General features: G+C 44.5%; 1 protein-coding gene across 1 annotated transcript in view; it reads left to right on the top strand.

Annotated features, from left to right (window-relative positions):
• Positions 1-22,985, top strand: part of LOC126252562 (spondin-1-like) — a 692,355-nt gene that overhangs the window by 615,706 nt on the left and 53,664 nt on the right. Inside the window, exon 15 of the mRNA XM_049953462.1 lies at positions 19,349-19,424. Coding sequence (XP_049809419.1) covers positions 19,349-19,424 — 76 coding nt within the window. The remainder of the gene's footprint in view (positions 1-19,348; positions 19,425-22,985) is intronic.

Raw genomic sequence — 22,985 nt, 5'->3', positions numbered from 1 at the left:
CATTCTATGTGGGAATGACCAGCAACAAACTGTCCATTCGCATGAATGGACACAGGCAGACAGTGTTTGTTGGTAATGAGGATCACCCTGTGGCTAAACATGCCTTGGTGCACGGCCAGCACATCTTGGTACAGTGTTACACCGTCCGGGTTATCTGGATACTTCCCACCAACACCAACCTATCCGAACTCCAGAGATGGGAACTTGCTCTTCCATATATCCTCTCTTCCCGTTACCCACCAGACCTCAATCTCCGCTAATTTCAAGTTACCGCCACTCATACCTCACCTGTCATTCAACATCATCTTTGCCTCTTCACTTCCGCCTCGACTGACATCTCTGCCCAAACCCTTTGTCTTTAAATATGTCTGCTTGTGTCTGTATATGTGTGGATGGATATGTGTGTGTGTGTGCGAGTGTATACCTGTCCTTTTTTCCCCCTAAGGTAAGTCTTTCCGCTCCCGGGGTTGGAATGACTCCTTACCCTCTCCCTTAAAACCCACATCCTTTCGTCTTTCCCTCTCCTTCCCCTCTTTCCTGACGAGGCAACAGTTTGTTGCGAAAGCTTGAATTTTGTGTGTGTGTTTGTGTTTGTTTGTGTCTCTATCGATCTGCCAGCGCTTTCGTTCGGTAAGTCACATCATCTTTGTTTTTACATATATTTTTCCCACGTGGAATGTTGCCCTCTGTTATATTGATATCAGTAATTTGAACCCAACAATTACGTTTGTTATTGTCACTGTTGCATTTCGAAAACTTGTCTGTCGTCTTATTTTCTCTTTCTGTTTTTGCCAGTAGTTTCACTTTGTATTCACCTTCTCTTTTTTACCGTAATCTGCTATACAATTTTATCCCGCCTATATATACTTAATAATACGTAACCCACTTCCAAACCATAACCAAAAAAATTTTTTACCGCTTTCAACACTACCGCCGGTATAAAATCCACCATTTCTAGTTCACAAACAGTTCCTTTCACCTTTTAAACAACCATTTCGGCTAGTTCTAATAACTTTCGCTTTATTTCCATTTCCATTTTTCCCACATCACTGATAATTTTTATCCGCTTCCCACAGGTTTTAACGTCATTATTTCCTCGTCAGACAATTGTTAGCCTCATTTTCATAATCTGCCACCACAAAACCACTCCTTTTAATATATTACACACAGTTTTTTTGAAATTTTCCCGAATTTCTCCGTCCTTTAACGTGTTTTGGCGGCAACACAACCACCTATCCTTTGTGCACATCGCTGTCTACCAACCCAAGTCCAACATAGCCCAGCTGTAACCAACACCTTCTCACCTTTTTTCACACCAGATCTCCAGTTACTTTCCAGTCCACCTTTATCTCTCCCCATATATTTTTATTTTCATTTTCATTTCAGCCTCATGTTACACTTTCCACCTTCTAATACCATCTCACCCTCACAACACCCCCACAACGACCCCATTAAGTTTTATTTACATTCCCTCCGCAAACATGCCTTCGCCCTAGACAGATTACGCTCCCATATTCTATTTTCTCAGGCTTGTCTGACATTTGGCATTACCCCCAAAGGCCTCACACTTAAAGTTCCCATCTCTGGCTGCAACCCTTCTTTCCATCAGTCCCTATACCAGTTCCAAACTGAACAATCCATTGCCCTCACCCACCTAATCCTTCACCTACACAGCAACTCAACCAATGAACACACCCGTCAACTCCTATCCTTAATAAAAGTCCTTAATCTTTCCTCTCCCACATCCACACCCGCTGTTCAGAGCATCCTCCTACAGGCCAACCGTAAATTAGAAAAGCATGCCACCCTCCACCTCAAAAAACTATCCAATCTCCTGGTTTCCCACCTCCGGAAAGTCAACTCACTCACCCTTCACAACCTTTCCAGCAAACCTCAACCTCCTCTCATTGCACACCAACCCAGTCTCTCCCATCTACTCAATCTCCCACTTCCAGCTCCACTCCCTCCAAAACCTCAAAATTCCAATCAACACAACCTGGAACCACAACACCCCAATTCAGTAGTTAACCTTTCCTCCAAACCTCTCTCCCAATCCGAAACCTCTGTCCTATCCAAAGGCCTCACCTTCAGCCCCACTCCCAGATTCAACCAAACAGCCCTCGTCAAAGATTTACTGTCCTACACCCGTACTCTCTGCTGGAAATATCACTTTGCCACGAAGAAAAATGATCCTAATCCTACTCCTAATGATCCAACTCCCCAAAACACCATCCAAATTGAACCCTGCCTGGAACAGTTCCGTCCTCCGTCGCAGCGGGACACACCTCCTCTTCCTCAAAATCACCCTCGCCAAACCGTCCAGGAATTTCTGAGTTCCAGCCTTGCATCTCAATCCTTCTTAAAAAACCTTAATCCTACTCCCAACGTCACCACTGCTGAAGCCCAGGCTATCCGTGATCTGAAGGCTGACCGATCCATCGTCATTCTTCCGGCAGACAAGGTGTCCACAACCGTGGTACTTGATCGTTGGGAGTATGTGGCTGAGGGACTGCGTCAGCTTTCAGACAACACCACATACAAAGTTTGCCAAGGTAACCCCATTCCCGATGTCCAGGCGGAGCTTCAAGGAATCCTCAGAACCTTAGGCCCCCTGCAAAACCTTTCACCTGACTCCATCAACTTCCTGACCCCACCTACACCCCGCACCCCTACCTTCTACCTTCTTCCTAAAATCCACAAACCCAATCATCCCGGCCGCCCCATTGTAGCTGGTTACCAAGCCCCCACAGAACGTATCTCTGCCTACGTAGATCAACACCTTCAACCCATTACATGCAGTCTCCCATCCTTCATCAAAGACACCAACCACTTTCTCGAACGCCTGGAATCCTTACCCAATCTGTTACCCCCGGAAACCATCCTTGTAACCATTGATGCCACTTCCTTATACACAAATATTCCGCACGTCCAGGGCCTCGCTGCAATGGAGCACTTCCTTTCACGCCGATCAGCTGCCACCCTACCTAAAACCTCTTTCCTCATCACCTTAGCCAGCTTCATCTTGACCCACAACTTCTTCACTTTTGAAGGCCAGACATACCAACAATTAAAGGGAACAGCCATGGGTACCAGGATGGCCCCCTGGTACGCCAACCTATTCATGGGTCGCTTAGAGGAAGCCTTCTTGGTTACCCAGGCCTGCCAACCCAAAGTTTGGTACAGATTTATTGATGACATCTTCATGATCTGGACTCACAGTGAAGAAGAACTTCAGAATTTCCTCTCCAACCTCAATTCCTTTGGTTCCATCAGATTCACCTGGTCCTACTCCAAATCCCATGCCACTTTCCTTGACGCTGACATCCACCTGTCCAATGGCCAGCTTCACATGTCCGTCCACATCAAACCCACCAACAAGCAACAGTACCTGCATTATGACAGCTGCCACCCATTCCACATCAAACGGTCCCTTCCCTACAGCCTAGGTCTTCGTGGCAAATGAATCTGCTCCAGTCCGGAATCCCTGAACCATTACACGAACAACCTGACAACAGCTTTCGCATCTCGCAACTACCCTCCCGACCTGGTACAGAAGCAAATAACCAGAGCCACTTCCTCATCCCCTCGAACCCAGAATCCCCCACAGAAGAACCACAAAAGTGCCCCACTTGTGACAGGATACTTTCTGGGACTGGACCAGACTCTGAATGTGGCTCTCCAGCAGGGATATGACTTCCTCAAATCCTGCCCTGAAATGAGATCCATCCTTCATGAAATCCTCCCCACTCCACCAAGAGTGTCTTTCCGCCGTCCACCTAACCTTCATAACCTGTTAGTTCATCCCTATGAAATCCCCAAACCACCTTCCCTACCCTCTGGCTCCTATCCTTGTAACCGCCCCCGGTGCAAAACCTGTCCCATGCACCCTCCCACCACCACCTACTCCAGTCCTGTAACCCGGAAGGTGTACACGATCAAAGGCAGAGCCACATGTGAAAGCACCCACGTGATTTAACAACTGACCTGCCTACACTGTGATGCATTCTATGTGGGAATGACCAGCAACAAACTGTCCATTCGCATGAATGGACACAGGCAGACAGTGTTTGTTGGTAATGAGGATCACCCTGTGGCTAAACATGGCTTGGTGCACGGCCAGCACATCTTGGCACAGTGTTACACCGTCCGGGTTATCTGGATACTTCCCACCAACACCAACCTATCCGAACTCCAGAGATGGGAACTTGCTCTTCCATATATCCTCTCTTCCCGTTACCCACCAGACCTCAATCTCCGCTAATTTCAAGTTACCGCCACTCATACCTCACCTGTCATTCAACATCATCTTTGCCTCTTCACTTCCGCCTCGACTGACATCTCTGCCCAAACCCTTTGTCTTTAAATATGTCTGCTTGTGTCTGTATATGTGTGGATGGATATGTGTGTGTGTGTGCGAGTGTATACCTGTCCTTTTTTCCCCCTAAGGTAAGTCTTTCCGCTCCCGGGGTTGGAATGACTCCTTACCCTCTCCCTTAAAACCCACATCCTTTCGTCTTTCCCTCTCCTTCCCCTCTTTCCTGACGAGGCAACAGTTTGTTGCGAAAGCTTGAATTTTGTGTGTGTGTTTGTGTTTGTTTGTGTCTCTATCGATCTGCCAGCGCTTTCGTTCGGTAAGTCACATCATCTTTGTTTTTACATATATTTTTCCCACGTGGAATGTTGCCCTCTGTTATATTGATATCAGTAATTTGAACCCAACAATTACGTTTGTTATTGTCACTGTTGCATTTCGAAAACTTGTCTGTCGTCTTATTTTCTCTTTCTGTTTTTGCCAGTAGTTTCACTTTGTATTCACCTTCTCTTTTTTACCGTAATCTGCTATACAATTTTATCCCGCCTATATATACTTAATAATACGTAACCCACTTCCAAACCATAACCAAAAAAATTTTTTACCGCTTTCAACACTACCGCCGGTATAAAATCCACCATTTCTAGTTCACAAACAGTTCCTTTCACCTTTTAAACAACCATTTCGGCTAGTTCTAATAACTTTCGCTTTATTTCCATTTCCATTTTTCCCACATCACTGATAATTTTTATCCGCTTCCCACAGGTTTTAACGTCATTATTTCCTCGTCAGACAATTGTTAGCCTCATTTTCATAATCTGCCACCACAAAACCACTCCTTTTAATATATTACACACAGTTTTTTTGAAATTTTCCCGAATTTCTCCGTCCTTTAACGTGTTTTGGCGGCAACACAACCACCTATCCTTTGTGCACATCGCTGTCTACCAACCCAAGTCCAACATAGCCCAGCTGTAACCAACACCTTCTCACCTTTTTTCACACCAGATCTCCAGTTACTTTCCAGTCCACCTTTATCTCTCCCCATATATTTTTATTTTCATTTTCATTTCAGCCTCATGTTACACTTTCCACCTTCTAATACCATCTCACCCTCACAACACCCCCACAACGACCCCATTAAGTTTTATTTACATTCCCTCCGCAAACATGCCTTCGCCCTAGACAGATTACGCTCCCATATTCTATTTTCTCAGGCTTGTCTGACATTTGGCATTACCCCCAAAGGCCTCACACTTAAAGTTCCCATCTCTGGCTGCAACCCTTCTTTCCATCAGTCCCTATACCAGTTCCAAACTGAACAATCCATTGCCCTCACCCACCTAATCCTTCACCTACACAGCAACTCAACCAATGAACACACCCGTCAACTCCTATCCTTAATAAAAGTCCTTAATCTTTCCTCTCCCACATCCACACCCGCTGTTCAGAGCATCCTCCTACAGGCCAACCGTAAATTAGAAAAGCATGCCACCCTCCACCTCAAAAAACTATCCAATCTCCTGGTTTCCCACCTCCGGAAAGTCAACTCACTCACCCTTCACAACCTTTCCAGCAAACCTCAACCTCCTCTCATTGCACACCAACCCAGTCTCTCCCATCTACTCAATCTCCCACTTCCAGCTCCACTCCCTCCAAAACCTCAAAATTCCAATCAACACAACCTGGAACCACAACACCCCAATTCAGTAGTTAACCTTTCCTCCAAACCTCTCTCCCAATCCGAAACCTCTGTCCTATCCAAAGGCCTCACCTTCAGCCCCACTCCCAGATTCAACCAAACAGCCCTCGTCAAAGATTTACTGTCCTACACCCGTACTCTCTGCTGGAAATATCACTTTGCCACGAAGAAAAATGATCCTAATCCTACTCCTAATGATCCAACTCCCCAAAACACCATCCAAATTGAACCCTGCCTGGAACAGTTCCGTCCTCCGTCGCAGCGGGACACACCTCCTCTTCCTCAAAATCACCCTCGCCAAACCGTCCAGGAATTTCTGAGTTCCAGCCTTGCATCTCAATCCTTCTTAAAAAACCTTAATCCTACTCCCAACGTCACCACTGCTGAAGCCCAGGCTATCCGTGATCTGAAGGCTGACCGATCCATCGTCATTCTTCCGGCAGACAAGGTGTCCACAACCGTGGTACTTGATCGTTGGGAGTATGTGGCTGAGGGACTGCGTCAGCTTTCAGACAACACCACATACAAAGTTTGCCAAGGTAACCCCATTCTCGATGTCCAGGCGGAGCTTCAAGGAATCCTCAGAACCTTAGGCCCCCTGCAAAACCTTTCACCTGACTCCATCAACTTCCTGACCCCACCTACACCCCGCACCCCTACCTTCTACCTTCTTCCTAAAATCCACAAACCCAATCATCCCGGCCGCCCCATTGTAGCTGGTTACCAAGCCCCCACAGAACGTATCTCTGCCTACGTAGATCAACACCTTCAACCCATTACATGCAGTCTCCCATCCTTCATCAAAGACACCAACCACTTTCTCGAACGCCTGGAATCCTTACCCAATCTGTTACCCCCGGAAACCATCCTTGTAACCATTGATGCCACTTCCTTATACACAAATATTCCGCACGTCCAGGGCCTCGCTGCAATGGAGCACTTCCTTTCACGCCGATCAGCTGCCACCCTACCTAAAACCTCTTTCCTCATCACCTTAGCCAGCTTCATCTTGACCCACAACTTCTTCACTTTTGAAGGCCAGACATACCAACAATTAAAGGGAACAGCCATGGGTACCAGGATGGCCCCCTGGTACGCCAACCTATTCATGGGTCGCTTAGAGGAAGCCTTCTTGGTTACCCAGGCCTGCCAACCCAAAGTTTGGTACAGATTTATTGATGACATCTTCATGATCTGGACTCACAGTGAAGAAGAACTTCAGAATTTCCTCTCCAACCTCAATTCCTTTGGTTCCATCAGATTCACCTGGTCCTACTCCAAATCCCATGCCACTTTCCTTGACGCTGACATCCACCTGTCCAATGGCCAGCTTCACATGTCCGTCCACATCAAACCCACCAACAAGCAACAGTACCTGCATTATGACAGCTGCCACCCATTCCACATCAAACGGTCCCTTCCCTACAGCCTAGGTCTTCGTGGCAAATGAATCTGCTCCAGTCCGGAATCCCTGAACCATTACACGAACAACCTGACAACAGCTTTCGCATCTCGCAACTACCCTCCCGACCTGGTACAGAAGCAAATAACCAGAGCCACTTCCTCATCCCCTCGAACCCAGAATCCCCCACAGAAGAACCACAAAAGTGCCCCACTTGTGACAGGATACTTTCTGGGACTGGACCAGACTCTGAATGTGGCTCTCCAGCAGGGATATGACTTCCTCAAATCCTGCCCTGAAATGAGATCCATCCTTCATGAAATCCTCCCCACTCCACCAAGAGTGTCTTTCCGCCGTCCACCTAACCTTCATAACCTGTTAGTTCATCCCTATGAAATCCCCAAACCACCTTCCCTACCCTCTGGCTCCTATCCTTGTAACCGCCCCCGGTGCAAAACCTGTCCCATGCACCCTCCCACCACCACCTACTCCAGTCCTGTAACCCGGAAGGTGTACACGATCAAAGGCAGAGCCACATGTGAAAGCACCCACGTGATTTAACAACTGACCTGCCTACACTGTGATGCATTCTATGTGGGAATGACCAGCAACAAACTGTCCATTCGCATGAATGGACACAGGCAGACAGTGTTTGTTGGTAATGAGGATCACCCTGTGGCTAAACATGGCTTGGTGCACGGCCAGCACATCTTGGCACAGTGTTACACCGTCCGGGTTATCTGGATACTTCCCACCAACACCAACCTATCCGAACTCCGGAGATGGGAACTTGCTCTTCAATATATCCTCTCTTCCCGTTCCCCACCAGGCCTCAATCTCCGCTAATTTCAAGTTGCCGCCACTCATACCTCACCTGTCATTCAACATCATCTTTGCCTCTTCACTTCCGCCTCGACTGACATCTCTGCCCAAACCCTTTGTCTTTAAATATGTCTGCTTGTGTCTGTATATGTGTGGATGGATATGTGTGTGTGTGTGCGAGTGTATACCTGTCCTTTTTTCCCCCTAAGGTAAATCTTTCCGCTCCCGGGGTTGGAATGACTCCTTACCCTCTCCCTTAAAACCCACATCCTTTCGTCTTTCCCTCTCCTTCCCCTCTTTCTTGACGAGGCAACAGTTTGTTGCGAAAGCTTGAATTTTGTGTGTGTGTTTGTGTTTGTTTGTGTCTCTATCGACCTGCCAGGGCTTTCGTTCGGTAAATCACATCATCTTTGTTTATATATATATATATATATATATATATATATATATATATATATATATATATAGAGAGAGAGAGAGAGAGAGAGAGAGAGAGAGAGAGAGAGAGAGAGGAAACATTCCACGTAGGAAAAATATATGTAAAAACAAAGATGATGTGACTTACCAAACGAAAGCGCTGGCAGATCGATAGACACACAAACAAACACAAACATACACACAAAATTCTAGCTTTCGCAACCAATGGTTGCTTCGTCAGGAAAGAGGGAAGAAGAGGGAAAGACGAAAGATGTGGGTTTTAAGGGAGAGGGTAAGGAGTCATTCCAATCCCGGGAGCGGAAAGACTTACCTTGGGGGGGAAAAAAGGTCGGGTATACACTCGTACACACACACATATCCATCCACACATATACAGACACAAGCAGACATATTCAAAGAATATACACTCGCACACACACACATATCCATCCACACATATACAGACACAAGCAGACATAAGTCGTCAGTTTTTCCACGACAAACGACTTTCAACAACTTATTATATTCATAATTGTTGCAACTGATTGCCGGGAATTAGAATTACAAAAAAACAAATACTAAAAAAAAAGGTTGCATGACGCGAGATTCGATCCAGCGACCTTCGGATTACGAACCCGCGCACTGACCGCTCCGCCATGACGCTGTTGAAAATTATTAATCATAGAGAGTATTTCACCGCAACAGTTTCTTTTAACTGTCGATTTTCACATCAACGGCTGAGAAGTGCATCTTGGTGCTTTTCCACATTACACCTCTGGCCATGAGCTTTTATTATGCGCAGTATGAATCGAATCTGAATTTCACAATTGGCGGCTTCCCCTTGTAAGTCAGATATGCCAGGGAAAGTAGAGCATACTGGTTGGAGAGAGGAGCTGTGGTCCGAAATTATCTGCATGGTATCGGGGTCTGCCGATTGCAACCGAGGTAGGTCCGTTAAGTCAATTAAGGTTGTGACAGCACCAACACTTGAGAGAAAATCAGCAACCACATTGTCTGCTTCTCGGATGTAGCGAATGTCATTTGTAAATTGCAAGATGTAATCGATGTGACGAAAGAGTCGTGGGGGCGGATCAGCTACAGGATTTTTCATGGCAGGAACCAATGGCTTGTGATCATGAGCACATAGAAATCTCGTTCCTCAACATCAGTTCTGAAGTGTCTTGTGGCCTCATAAACTGCAAGTAATTCTCTGTCGAATGCTGAGTATTTCTTCTGCGTGTTGTTTAGCTTTTTTGAGAAAAACTGCAGGGGGGGGTCATAATATCGTTGTATGTCTGACTCAGTACTGTGCCAATAGCATTGTCACTAGCGTCAGTAGTGACAAACATTGTGGCGTCCGCATGTGGGTGAGCAATAGTGACAGCGGAGGCCGACAGCTGTTTGAGTTCGTTAAATGCCTTGTCCATGTCTGGTGTCCATGGTACCTGGCGGGTGCCAGACGTTTGTGGGCCAGCGAGAGCATCTGTGAGAGGAGCCTGCACTGCAGAAGCGGCTGGCAAATATTTTCGGTAATAATTAACTGTTCCGATGAACATGCATAATTCCTTATAGGTCTGAGGGCGTAGCATCTCGAGAACAGGCTTGATCTTGTCCTGCGGTGGTGTCAGACCGTCCGATGACACAACATAACTTAGGAGTGTGATGGATGACTGGTGCAATTGACTCTTTTTATTGTTCAGTTCAATACCAGCAGCTGCTAAAATATCTGTCACGACTTGAACACGCTCCTCACTCTGTTCCAAAGTAGAAGCAAAAACCAATATGTCGTCCATGTATACGAAACAAAAGTCTAGATGGGATAAAGTTGGATTGATGAAACGCTGCCACGTTTGGGGGGCATTTTTCAACCCAAACGGCATAAATTTGTATTGGAACAGCCCGAAGGGAGTGGTTATGGCAGTCTTTTCAATATCCTCCGGAGCCATAGGAATCTGATGAAATGCGTGATTACAGTCCAAAACAGAGAAGTACTTTGCACCTGCGAGTGCATGATTGAAGTCTGCAATGTGTGGGACCGGATATTTATCAATGATGGTGCGGGCATTTAAACGCCTATAGTCTCCGACCATACGCCAAGTACCGTCTTTCTTTTGGTCAAACAGGATAGGACTAGCCCAGCATCCGGAAGAAGGTTCAATTATTCCCTTTTGTAACAGATCATCCAATTGTTCTTTTGCAATTTTCATAAATTCCGGCTTGAGGCGGCATGGGCGTTGCGATATGGGTGGCCCATCGGTTAGACGTAACCGAAGAACTGTGCCATTAGTGACTACTGCAATACGTGGTGCGGCACGACAGTCAGATGTCTGTGAAGCGGAGCAGGCAGTGGCAGACGGGCAAAGCTGTGGCGCTGAGGGCACGGAAGTACAGGTGTGCCAACCGCTCATAGGGGGGCCGGCCAAAGTGGCCGCGTGGTTCTGGCACTGCAGTCTGGAACCGCGAGACCGCTACGTTCGCAGGTTCGAATCCTGCCTCGGGCATGGATGTGTGTGATGTCCTTAGGTTAGTTAGGTTTAACTAGTTCTAAGTTCTAGGGGACTTAGAGTGCTCAGAGCCATTTGAACCATTTGAACCGCTCTTAGGCTGCGTAAAGGCCGCACACGTGTTAACATGGGCGAGGTTGGTACACTGGTTCTTGGTAGCGGGCCGTGCCACTACGAGTGCTGTAGGCACGAGTGGGCGTAGCCGAACAGCAGATGGCCGTAGTTCATTGCCACGAGCTTGGCAAGTTAATTGTCCATTCGGAACGCAAGGAGCATGAGCACTCGGGCATACACTGTCATTACAAAAGGGGGTGCTGACACAGTTTACAGACTTCACAACATTGTCGTTAACGTGCGCGGGCACGGGAACACCAGATTGGCATGGACTGACCTTGTCTGTAGCCGACGAGTCGTCTGCTTGTAGTGCCATGAGGCGTTGTTGTGTGGAGGCCAACTCGTGGTGTATGTTGCGGAGATGCAGCAGCATTTCCGCACATTCCATCCGCAACTTTGAAGACTTGGGGCACTCCACTAGCCACTTGTTTGTCCACGATTGCAGCTCCAAGGATAGGTTTACACACTTCTTAGCACAGCACACATGTTTGGTGTTAGCTGAACTGTCACTCGGCGGAGCGAAAGGAATATGTTTGTAAAGGGGGGGGGGGGGGGGGGGTAAAACACAGTATTTTGCACAAAATCTAATGACAACTGATAGTGCTTGAGGAAATCAATTCCAAGAATAGGTTCTTCAATTGTTGACGCTAGAAACGTCCACTCCAGCTTGCACTCAGGCGAAAGTTTCACTGTATACAAAGTGGAACCTGAACACTGTAGGGTAGACAAGTTCACTGCACGAAGTACTGTTTTGTGTGGTTGCACTTTATTGGTTGCTGGGCGTACCAGCAGCAAAGAGACGTCTGCGCCAGTGTCTACCAGAAAACATACACCTGATCGTAAATCACGAACATAGACTCGACCACACTTACTATTGTTGTCAGAAACAGAGTGCAACGTGGGATGGCGTGCGTTGTTTACATTGCAAGAGGTGGCACCGTAGCCTACCTGCGGTTGGAGTTTGGGTAAGAACACAGTGACTGGTATTTTCGAGCTTGCTTGGGGCGTGTAAGAAACAGTAAGGTTGGGTAGGCCTGTGCTCTTGTGGGTAGTTGCTAGGTGACGGAGTATGTGCCCCAGAGTCTTCCACAGAGGCCGATGCACTGTCGTTGCAGGGAGTTGAAGGTGCAGGCAAGGGCGGCTAGTTTAACAAACTTGTTATTAGCAGCACCAGACAAGGGCGCGATGTCGGAAAGCGTCTTAGTGCGGTCACATCCAGAATGCAGTGCACGGAGCTCATGTTGCCTGGCGGAGTATGCTCTGTCAGCGGCGCGGAAACGTTCATTTACTGGCCTATCTTCAAACACAGAGATTGCAGTCTGGACAGGCAAAGGCAGCTTTTCAGTCCATATTTCTGCAAGCATGTCATCAGGCATAACTTGCTCATCGACGAGAAGATGGATGCACCGCCACAGCTGGGACGGAGACCTGTCGCTGAGACGCGCTTCGTAGATGAGCTGTTGCACATATTCTATCCTGGTTTTAGAGACGCGCTCCAGTATCGTCTGTTTCGCGACAGCATACTTCCCTGCTAGGGGGGGTGCTTTGACCAGATCATAAATTAAATCGACGCAGTCGTGAAGATGGTTCATGAGACAGGCGAAGCGTGCGTCGTCGTCCAAAGCACAGACATTGAATGTTTGCTCAACCAGGTTAAACCAGAACTCTGGGTGAGCGGGTTTGAAGTCTGGTAGTTTCGGCAGATTTGGCACTGCAGTCACTGCGGAGGTGTGCCTATTACTTCGGATGGAAGTAGAGCATGCAGAAGATAGTGAGTCCGAATTATGGGCGTCCCGTAATACGGGAATCGCGAAATTCATTTGACGCCGGCGGGGGGGGCGGCTGAGAAGCAACGGACGCTCGAACGGTGTGAGGATCGTAGTCAAATTGTGCATTCTCATTGACATGGTAGCTCGGAGAGAAGCCACAAGTACTTAAGTACGCCGGTGAATGTCTGTTATGCACACAGTATTCACTCAACCATGAGTGGTGGGGCTGGTTGTAGATGTCGGAGTAATTACTTTCCAGCACAGAATTGTTGACTTGATTAGAAGCAACACAAGGATCCCACACATGTCCACTAGGATGCGCACTCAGTGTGATATTTGCTGTTTGGCAAGCATTGAACACCTGTTGACTAGCCGGCGGGGAAGGATACACACGTGGCGGGAACTGATTCGAGTTTGAATTTACTACTGGATTTTCCAAAGTAGCAAAACCTCGCTTGACGCCATGAACTGTATTGAATTGTGCATTCGACGCAGGAGTAGGAATGTTCCGACTAACACTCTGTGGAGAACATGTGGGAAGGTCTAGGCTAACAAAGCCTGAGTCCACGACCGTTTGCAGTTGGAAGAAACTGGCAGCACTCGATGAATTCCACAGCATGTTCTGGCTGAAGGATTCCGAAGATTCTTGAGGCATGTCCACTACGACGGCAGGAGTGCTGGAGAGATGTTGCTGAAATCCAGGTGGCGGTGAGTGCTGAAAGGCCATTGTCTGGAGCTGAGCAAAGGCCCTCGTGATCACGTAGAAACCCGATGTGGTAGGCGCGTAAATAACCTTCGGGCGGTAACTTGGACGCGTATTACACAAAAAACGGGGTCACTAGTGAGGGAATATGGAATAGTTGTAGGTAAACAACTAGAATTCTCTCAGATACAGATTTATTCACACTTAGCTTCTACACAGATACAAGTCCGGAGGCTAACTGCTGTTAGCGTCCAACATCCTGCCCAAAGCCCTCTCCTCAAAGGTCGCACACTTACGCACTGAACAAATATCGATATTTATGGCACTTTACGCCACTGTGCTATCCACGCCCCTGTCCACATTAAACCCACCAACCACCCACAGTGTCCACATTCCAACAGCTGTCATCCCTTTCACACCAAAAAATCCTCCCATACAGTCTGGTCACCTGGGGAAGCATACCTGCAGTGATAAGAACTCCCTTGCCCAGTATGTTTAAGGTCTCACTAAGGCCTTCACAGACAGGCAGTATTGCCTCGATCTAGTCTGCAAATAGATCTATCTCCCATACCCCCCCCCCCCCCCTCCCGCCCCAAATCCTTCCCACCATCCCCAAGAAACAGCTACAAAGGAATTCCCCCTTCATCACTCGGTACTGTCCTGGACTGGAACTGCTAAATCATGTCATTCATCAGGGCTTTGATTACGTTTTATCATACCCTTAAATGAGGGACGTCGTACGCAAGATCTTTCATACCCTCCTAAAGTGATATTCTACCCACTCAACTTCCACAACATCCTTGTCCATTCTTGTGCCATTCCCAATCCCAACCCTTTTCCACAGGGATCATACCCCCGTGGAAGGCCCAGGAGCAAGACCTACCCAGTCCACCTACCAAACACTTCCTGTTCCAATTCTGTCATGAGCTTATTCTTCCTGACCATAAGCCAGGCCACATGTGAAAGCAGCCATGTCACATACCAGTTCTGTTGCAATCATTGCACAGTTTTTTGCATTGGTATAAACATCAACTAGCTTCCACCAGGATGAACATCCACCACCAAACTATGGCCAAAGGGCAAAGTAGACTGCCCTGTAGCCCAGCAAACTGCTGAAAATAGCAAGCTTGATTTCAATGACTGCCTCACAACTCACACCATCTGGATCCTCCCCTCCACCACCAGCTTTTCTGAACTGTGCAGATGGGAGTTATCTTTAAACACATTCTCAACTGCTGAAATTACCCCAGGCTCAACCTACGGTAACTGACTGTACCCACACTCTCCATCCAGAAGTTTCCATACCCTTTGTCCAGTCACTGCCTCGCTATCCACATCTCATCACTCTCATTGTGAGCCACCCTCTGTCAATGCACCACCCAACTTTCCCCTTCCCTGCTCCTCTCCTTTTCTACTCCTCTTTCCTCCCTCCCCATCCCCATTTCCCTGCCTCACAGCCTCTCAGCTCTGAGTCTAGTGGCAGTCTTGTTATGCCTCCATCTAGCCCCTGCACACTCTGCCAGATAGTGCTCTTCTCTCCCTCCATCCATGCCCTGCTATCCCTGGCCCATCTCCTTCACAGTGCTGCTTTCATTCATGTGACAGCTGCATTCCAGTCTGAGTTGTCAGAAATGGTGGTCACATGTGCATGAAATATGCTTTCTTATGTGAATGAATACGTGGATGTGTGTTTCCTTTTCTGAAGAAGGCTTTAGCCAAAAACTAAATGTGCAACATTCTTTTCATTGTGCCTGTCTGCAACTCAATGTGTCATGTTTGTGCTAGCAGCAGTCTATCCTTATCCTTATTTTGACATACATTATCGAGTAGTATAGTGTCTATCATTTCCTTGTCTTTTGGTAATGTTTATCATGTTTCATTTCACGTCCTTGAAAGTCCTCCTTCTTAGTGTCATCTATAAAACACGATGAGTAAATGTGCAAAATAAAGAATGAAGTTATTAAGTTCCATCCTTATACATAAATGAATACAGTGTAGAAGATTTTTGTTTATTGTTGATTTTATAGTAGACAGCATGGATATTGTTAAATAGAATTATTTAAGTTCAGATTTGCTTTCTTTCCTGATATTAAAATCCACTACAAAGCTAGACACTTATTTTGCAATTATCATCAACAATTGTTTTATATTGAACAGCATTTAATAAACAGTATCTGGCTGTTCTGAAGACAATTGTCAAATTATAACAGTAAGGCATTGTAAGTACTTTCATACATTCTTAAATACAATACATTCTTATGGCAATGTGAATCTAGTTCCCCATTATAACAGTTAAGAGAAAACAGAAATCAAAGTGGGCAGATGATATGCTGACATCTGTAATCAGTGTATTATTTGTAAAATAGAGAGATCAAGTTTTATCGTGAACTGAAGACTGCTGTAGAAACAAAACTGTTGGGTCATTTACTGTGAGATAAAAAAGGATAAAAGCACATTCTGCATAGAAAAGAAGAAACACAAAGAATAAAACAGAAGGAGTAAATTGTCCATGCAGTACAGTAAAGTGATTCCTTGTAGTAGCAACACATACGTCCGTGGTGGATCACTCTTAGTAGCTCCTGAAGTAGGTGAAGAAAAGATTTGCAAAGCAGATTTGTAGCTTCTGTAGTACTGTATCCATAAATTTTATCTCCTGAGATGCATGGTGAGTGTCCAGAGATTGTGGCTTCCAAAACATTTTGCCATGAACCAAAAGAGGAACATTATAAAACAGTGTTATTTTTGTTCCTAATTAAACAGCTGAGCTGTCTGTCAAAAAAATGCAAATACTGATTACTGCTATGTGTTTTATAACGTTTTTGTCAGTGTCATCAATCTTCGTGCTTTTTTTTTTTTAAAAAAAAGCACTTGATGATGTCTGTCTGTCTTTGAAGTACCTGTTTATGTTGCTGGGTAAGCATAGTTAATAAGTGTTGGTCTAATGAACTAATAGGAAAAGAACTCTCCACATATTTTTCATCATCCAGGCAACAAGTTGTAACAGAATTCTTACAACTTGAACATTAGATACATGTACGTAATCAAGTTGCATGGATGTTTAATCATCAATGAAGTAAAAACTATTTTCAGATCCAACAGTGAAATGTTTGATTTTGCCTAATGGTTTTTTTCCTACAGTCATATTTTCAAATATGACATAGTAAGATCTTTACAAAGAACATAGCTGTTTTATGACAATATTATGAAAAGGTTATAGTGGAGATGTTGAGTTGCAGATAGGCACAACAAAAAGGCTGTCAAACAAGTAAGCTTTTGGCCAGAAGGGACATCCTCTGAAACAGACAACATACATACCCACACTCATGCAAAAGCAACTCATACACACATGACCACTGTTTCTGGCTGCCAAGACCAGACTGCGAGCAGATGCGAATGATGCGAGAAGCAATCTAAGTGGTGGGGGTAAGGAGGAGGCTGGGGCAGGGAGGGGAAGGGATAGCAGAGTGTGGATGGTGGACAGTAAAGTGCTGTACATGGGGTAAGGTGGAGAGAGAGTAAGGCAGCTAGATGCAGGCAGGAGGTTAGGTGTAGTATGGGGGGTTGGGAGGGGGGGGGGGGGGGCAGTGGAAAAGGAGAGAAGTAAAAGACTGTTGGTGCATTTGTGGAAGAGAGGAATAAGAACAGGGAAGAGGACAAGTGGGTGAAGAACAATGACTAATGAAGGCTGAGGCCAGGAAGGTTATGCGAACATAAGATATGCTGCAGGAAGAGTTCCCACCTGCACAATTCACAAGATATGGTGTTAGTAGGAGGATCCAGATGACACAGATTGTGAAGCAGTCATTAAATTCAGAATGTTGTATTGGGCAGCATACTCAGCAACTGGGTGGTCAAGCTGTTTCTTGACCACTGCTATTCAATTGCACCAGACCCGGGTAGTACTGAGACATAAGGATAATGCTGCTCTGTGGCCAGACAGTGGAACATTGGGAGGTGGCAGGTGACGGGAGAGATAACCCACTGGAGATCTGTTTCTGTACAAGGATGGGAGGGTAATTATGGTGTGCGAAACCTCGAGTGAGACCCTTGGTATATTTCAAGAGGGACTGCTCATCACTACAGATGTGATGGCTACAGGTGGCTAGGCTGTATGGTTGGTAGGTTTGGTGTGGTCGGAGGCACTGATATAACCATCTTTGAGGTGGAGATCAACGTCAAGGAAGGCGGCTTGTTTGGCTTAGGAGGACCAGGTGAAGCAAATGGGGGAGAAAGTGTTGAGGTTCTGGAGCAATGGGGATAGGGTGTCCGCACCTTAGATCCAGATCACAAAGATGTCATCAGTGAATCTGAACCATGTGAGCAGTTTGGGATTCTGGGTGGTTAGAAAGGTTTCCTCAAGATGGTCCACGAATAGGTTAGCATAGGATGGTGCCATGCAGGAGCCAATAGCCACAGCCTAGATTTATTTGTAGGTGATGCCTTCAAAGGAGAATTAACTGTGGGTTAGGATATAGTTGGTCATGGTTACCAGGAAGGACATTGTAGTTTTGGAATCCATCAGGTGTTAAGTAAGGTAGTGTTCAGTAGCAGTAAGGTCATGGGCATTAGGGATGTTAGCATAAAGGAAGGTGGCATCAATAGTGATGAGCAGGGCACCATGTGGTAAAGGAACAGGAACTGTAGAGAATTTGTGGAGGAAATGTTTGTTTTTTTTTTATATAGAAGGGTAGGTTGCAGGGTAGGCTGAAGGTGTTAGTCTAGGAGAAGAGATTCTCTCAATGGAGGACAATAACTGGTCACAGTGAGGTGTCCTGGGTGGTCAGGTTTATGGACTTTAGGAAGCATTTAGGATGTTGGAGTATGGAGAGTGGTAGGGGTGAGGAGAGAGATAGACACTGGGAGAGGTTCTGGAATGGGGAAGAACTGGGTACCTGTTGAATTTTTGTAATGGAGTCACTGTATCGGGGTTTGTAGGTGAGGTACCTGACAGCTGGCAGAATCCTTCTGCCATGTATCCCTTGTGTTTCAAAACAGTAGTTGTACAGCCTTTGTCAGCAGGTAGGACTATAAGGTCAGGATCAGTTTTTAGGTGGTGGATTATTTTATGATAGAAAACTACTAATTGCTGTCTTCTTGGTAAAACATGTCCATCACTGTGTTCTGCGCAGTGCTTCAAAATTTAGAAAATTTTATTTTTTAGTATCTATAGAATTATTCTCATAATTATTCAACAAATATATTATTTGTGGAATACCATTTAGTTTGAGTAACATAAGATGCCTGGCACTGATCATAAAAGTAAATATTAAACATACACATATCATGCACAGTACCTTTTTCTCACTTTACTTGATATTACAACATAATCTTTTGTGCCTCTTCTGACAGTTTGTTACTTGAATGTTTTGCTTTATAGATAAAATTCCGGTATCGTGTCTTTCAGATGAAAACTCAAGTATTTCAGTATTTTTTATTTTTTTTATCTCATATGCAATCAGCTTACCAGTATTAATTCTTCATTAATACAAAAAGAAAGTAGTGGGTTCATATTATATCTGGTTTCTGAAAAACATATCTCTAATCTACTTTGAATCTTCAGTTTTTTTTGTAAATTGCTTAATGATAACCATACTATGTTACAGTTACATCCAACTCATGGAGGTAAGAGATGTCCAAGTAAACGCACGAGAACAAAACCATGTCGAAAAGGACGTTGTGGTTAGTAACTTCATTTTCTCTTGACAACTTCTTTACCATTACGTTCTTTAAACTATCTGTCTGAGATTATGTCATGAAGTTAACAAAATTCTTTATTACTATACTGTGAAATTCGTAATTGTTATAAGTGTATGAATTAATCATTTGCAGCTCAGTGGATAAGTACCATTCCATAGACTCAGGTTCAATCTGTTGCCAGTCAAAAGATATTTTAATCACAGTTACCATGGCAATTGCCAGTGATAATGGGTTGTGTATGTGCAAAATTCCAAGCTGCATCATGGTCCAGATTCTACAGTACACAGAATGTTCCCTACCAGTAGGCTTCGCGAGACAGATCGTATGTCGGAGAAAGACACCAACATTTTACCTCCAATAGCATAATCCATATTACTATAATAAATGCAAAAGTAGCTCTGTCTTCCATGTTTTCTTGACTAAACTGTTGAACTGATTTTGGTGAAATTTGGTGTGGATATAGCTTTAAGCATAAGAAAGAAAATATGCTAGTTTAGAAAGTAGTAAATATTTACTGATTTTAAGAATGTAAAGCAAATTAGGGAAAAATTACTCTTTGAAAAAGCTGTTCACTCATTGAGTTTTGAACTTCATGGTGTCTGTGAAAAGGCTTTTATTGGTTGATATGTTCCATGCAATAGTGTTCAATGGAATGAATATCGTGCTTATGCAATTCTCAATGTGTCTGATCCATACTTCCATATTAATATTATTACATACAAAAGTAACTACGTCTATTATGTTTTCACAACTAAACTGCTGAATTGATTTTAATGAAATATGGTATGGAAATAGCTTGAATGCTGAGGAATAACATAGAGTATTTTACAAAGTTAAAAAGAAAACAAAGAGATGCCAACCTCTAAGAGGATGAGGGAGGGTATGAAACATCTTTTTTTGCATCAGTGAATATAAATCACATTTAAAAATTGTCAGATTTGTTGCATAAAGAAGACATTGTATAATGTATAGCTACTTCAATAGCACAGTGAATAGATGAGTACTGCCACACTGCACATTGTGGAAGTTGGAAGGGGGTGGGGGCACATCAGGAACTGTGCTATGAGAGGGCATCTAATGTTATTGCACATACAACAGCTTACGTATTCACAATAACTTATCATAAAAAAACTACTGATATGCAAGTGCAGCCACAGGTGGCTTACATAAAGTATTGTGGTATTCAGGTGGTGGTGGTGGTTAGTGTTTAACGTCCCATCGACAACGAGGTCATTAGAGACGGAGCGCAAGCTCGGGTTAGGGAAGGATTGGGAAGGAAATCGGCCGTGCCCTTTCAAAGGAACCATCCTGGCATTTACCTGAAATGATTTAGGGAAATCATGGAAAACCTAAATCAGGATGGCTGGAGACGGGATTGAACCGTCATCCTCCCGAATGCGAGTCCAGTGTGCTAACCACTGCGCCACCTCACTCGGTGTGGTATTCAAAACAAACTTTAGGTTGTTTTATTTAGTCAGTTTAGCAATGTAATTTATGAAAGAGTAAGACCATTTGAACTTCACAGCCAAAAGAATGCAATTATTAAAATGAAATAAGTTTGTTGTACCTTTTGATTACGGTCTCTGAGAATGCTGCCTGCAAGTCACTTGTGGAGAAAGTATAACTGAAAAAATTTGTGACCTGAAGTCTTGTGAATGCACATAGACATAATCAGAAGAAATAATACATTTGATGTCAGGCATCATTTACAAATCACTTCTATTGAATTTGAGAGGGAAATGGCAGGACATACAAGCTGTGACTTTTGCAAAAGAGATTTTGTTGTAGAACTGACTGATAGCAGTAGGTATGTGAAGTGTATCTTGGTAAACAAGTTTCTGGACAGTTTAAATCTCAAAATGAGAACATACATAAAGGATATAAATTACTATGTTCTCATTTACCTAGTGTGATTTCCCAAAACTACACAAAACTTAAATGTGAACAACTGTTAGTGGACTGGAATGCTCCTCTTCTCAAATATTTGTCTTTGCCATAATTGATATGCCATATTATTTGATGTAGTATTTATATGTATACCACTGAAGCATGAGATTGAGTAAATAATTACAAGCATAAGACAATAAATGAGCCATAAACATCAGTTTACCACATACCATGTTTAAATTGCATGCACATATTTTGCCAGCGGATAGTAGCACATGGATGCTTGTTGTGGAGGCTGTGAGACATTGCATAGTAACCAGTGCAGGATGGAGGGTGTACCTCAAAAGTGTATTCAAGTAGGACAGCATGAAGTCTTTCGATTTCTGTGAGTCAAAGGAATATCTACAGTAGAAGTGCATTTTGAAATGCATCTCACTTATTGTGACAACTGTTTATTATAGAAAGCTATGTTCATTTGAATCCAGGAGTTTAACAAGGAAAGACAGAGCATCAGAGATCACGAGTGTTTTGGCTGCCCTGTGGTTGTGGCAACTGGAACCACAGTGCAGTGTGTGGAACAGATCATTTGCTATGACCTGCAATCATGATCGATGATGTAGCACATGATATAGGCTGTTCAGCTGGAACTGCTCACAACATGAAGCACAAGCTATTTAAGTTTCATAAAGTTTATGCATGGTGGGTGCCCTGCATGTTGACTGAGGAACACAAAATGAACAGAATTGGTCTATCATTGCAGCAGTTTGTTCCATGCTCTGAAGAAGGAAAAGACTTCATAGCACAAATTGCTACAGAGGACAAGTCATGGCTTCACCACTTTTAACCAGAAAGCAAACAATCATCCATGGAATAGAAACATTCCACCAGACCAGCAACAAAAAAGCCCAAGGCCATTCCATCAGCCTGCAAGGTAATACTCACCTTATTTTTGAGACATGCAAGGGATCATCCTGACTAAAATCATGCCTCACAGTGAGAGCATGAGTGTTGGGTTACATTGCAGTGCTCTGTGGGAACTCTGACAGTCAATTTGCCAAAGGGAGTGGTTCTTCTGGATGACAATGCCTGTCTTCGCACAACAAGACAAACACAGGAGCTGTTATGAACAGTTCATTGGGAATAGTTGGAACATCCAACTGATGTAGCCCTCAGTGACTTTCACCTTATGGGTCCCTAAAATCTCATTTGGATTGCCCAAATTTTGAAAATGATGATGCCATAGCAGAAGAGGTTACACATTAGTTCTGACAGCAACCAAAATATTCCTTTGCTGCCAACTATCAAGGGCTTGTAAAGACATGGGATATGTGTCTGATTGTATAAGGCGAATATATAGGAATATGAAATAAATTTCAGGATGTTACACCGATTATCATTGCCTCTGTCCAGTTTTGCGTCATATTTATTGACTTACCCACATAACTTACAACCAGATAAGGAAAATAAGTAAGTAAGGTTATGCACAGAAAGATACGTTGTTTCTCTATGGTTTGAACAAATATCTGGGCTATGTGGAGGATACTTGATCATCTTCCATTTGAAATTTAATTGTGTCTGATTTATCTCACTGACAGCACAAGGGTGCATGTTGTCATTCAAGAGCAGTATAATGTATTAGAAATAAATTTTATCTTG

The sequence above is a fragment of the Schistocerca nitens genome, chromosome 4 (genome assembly GCF_023898315.1).
Source record: "Schistocerca nitens isolate TAMUIC-IGC-003100 chromosome 4, iqSchNite1.1, whole genome shotgun sequence".
In the NCBI taxonomy this organism is placed as follows: Eukaryota; Metazoa; Arthropoda; class Insecta; order Orthoptera; family Acrididae; genus Schistocerca; species Schistocerca nitens.
The sequence above is the reverse complement of the archived record's forward strand: the minus strand, read 5'-3'. Positions and strand labels throughout refer to the sequence as shown.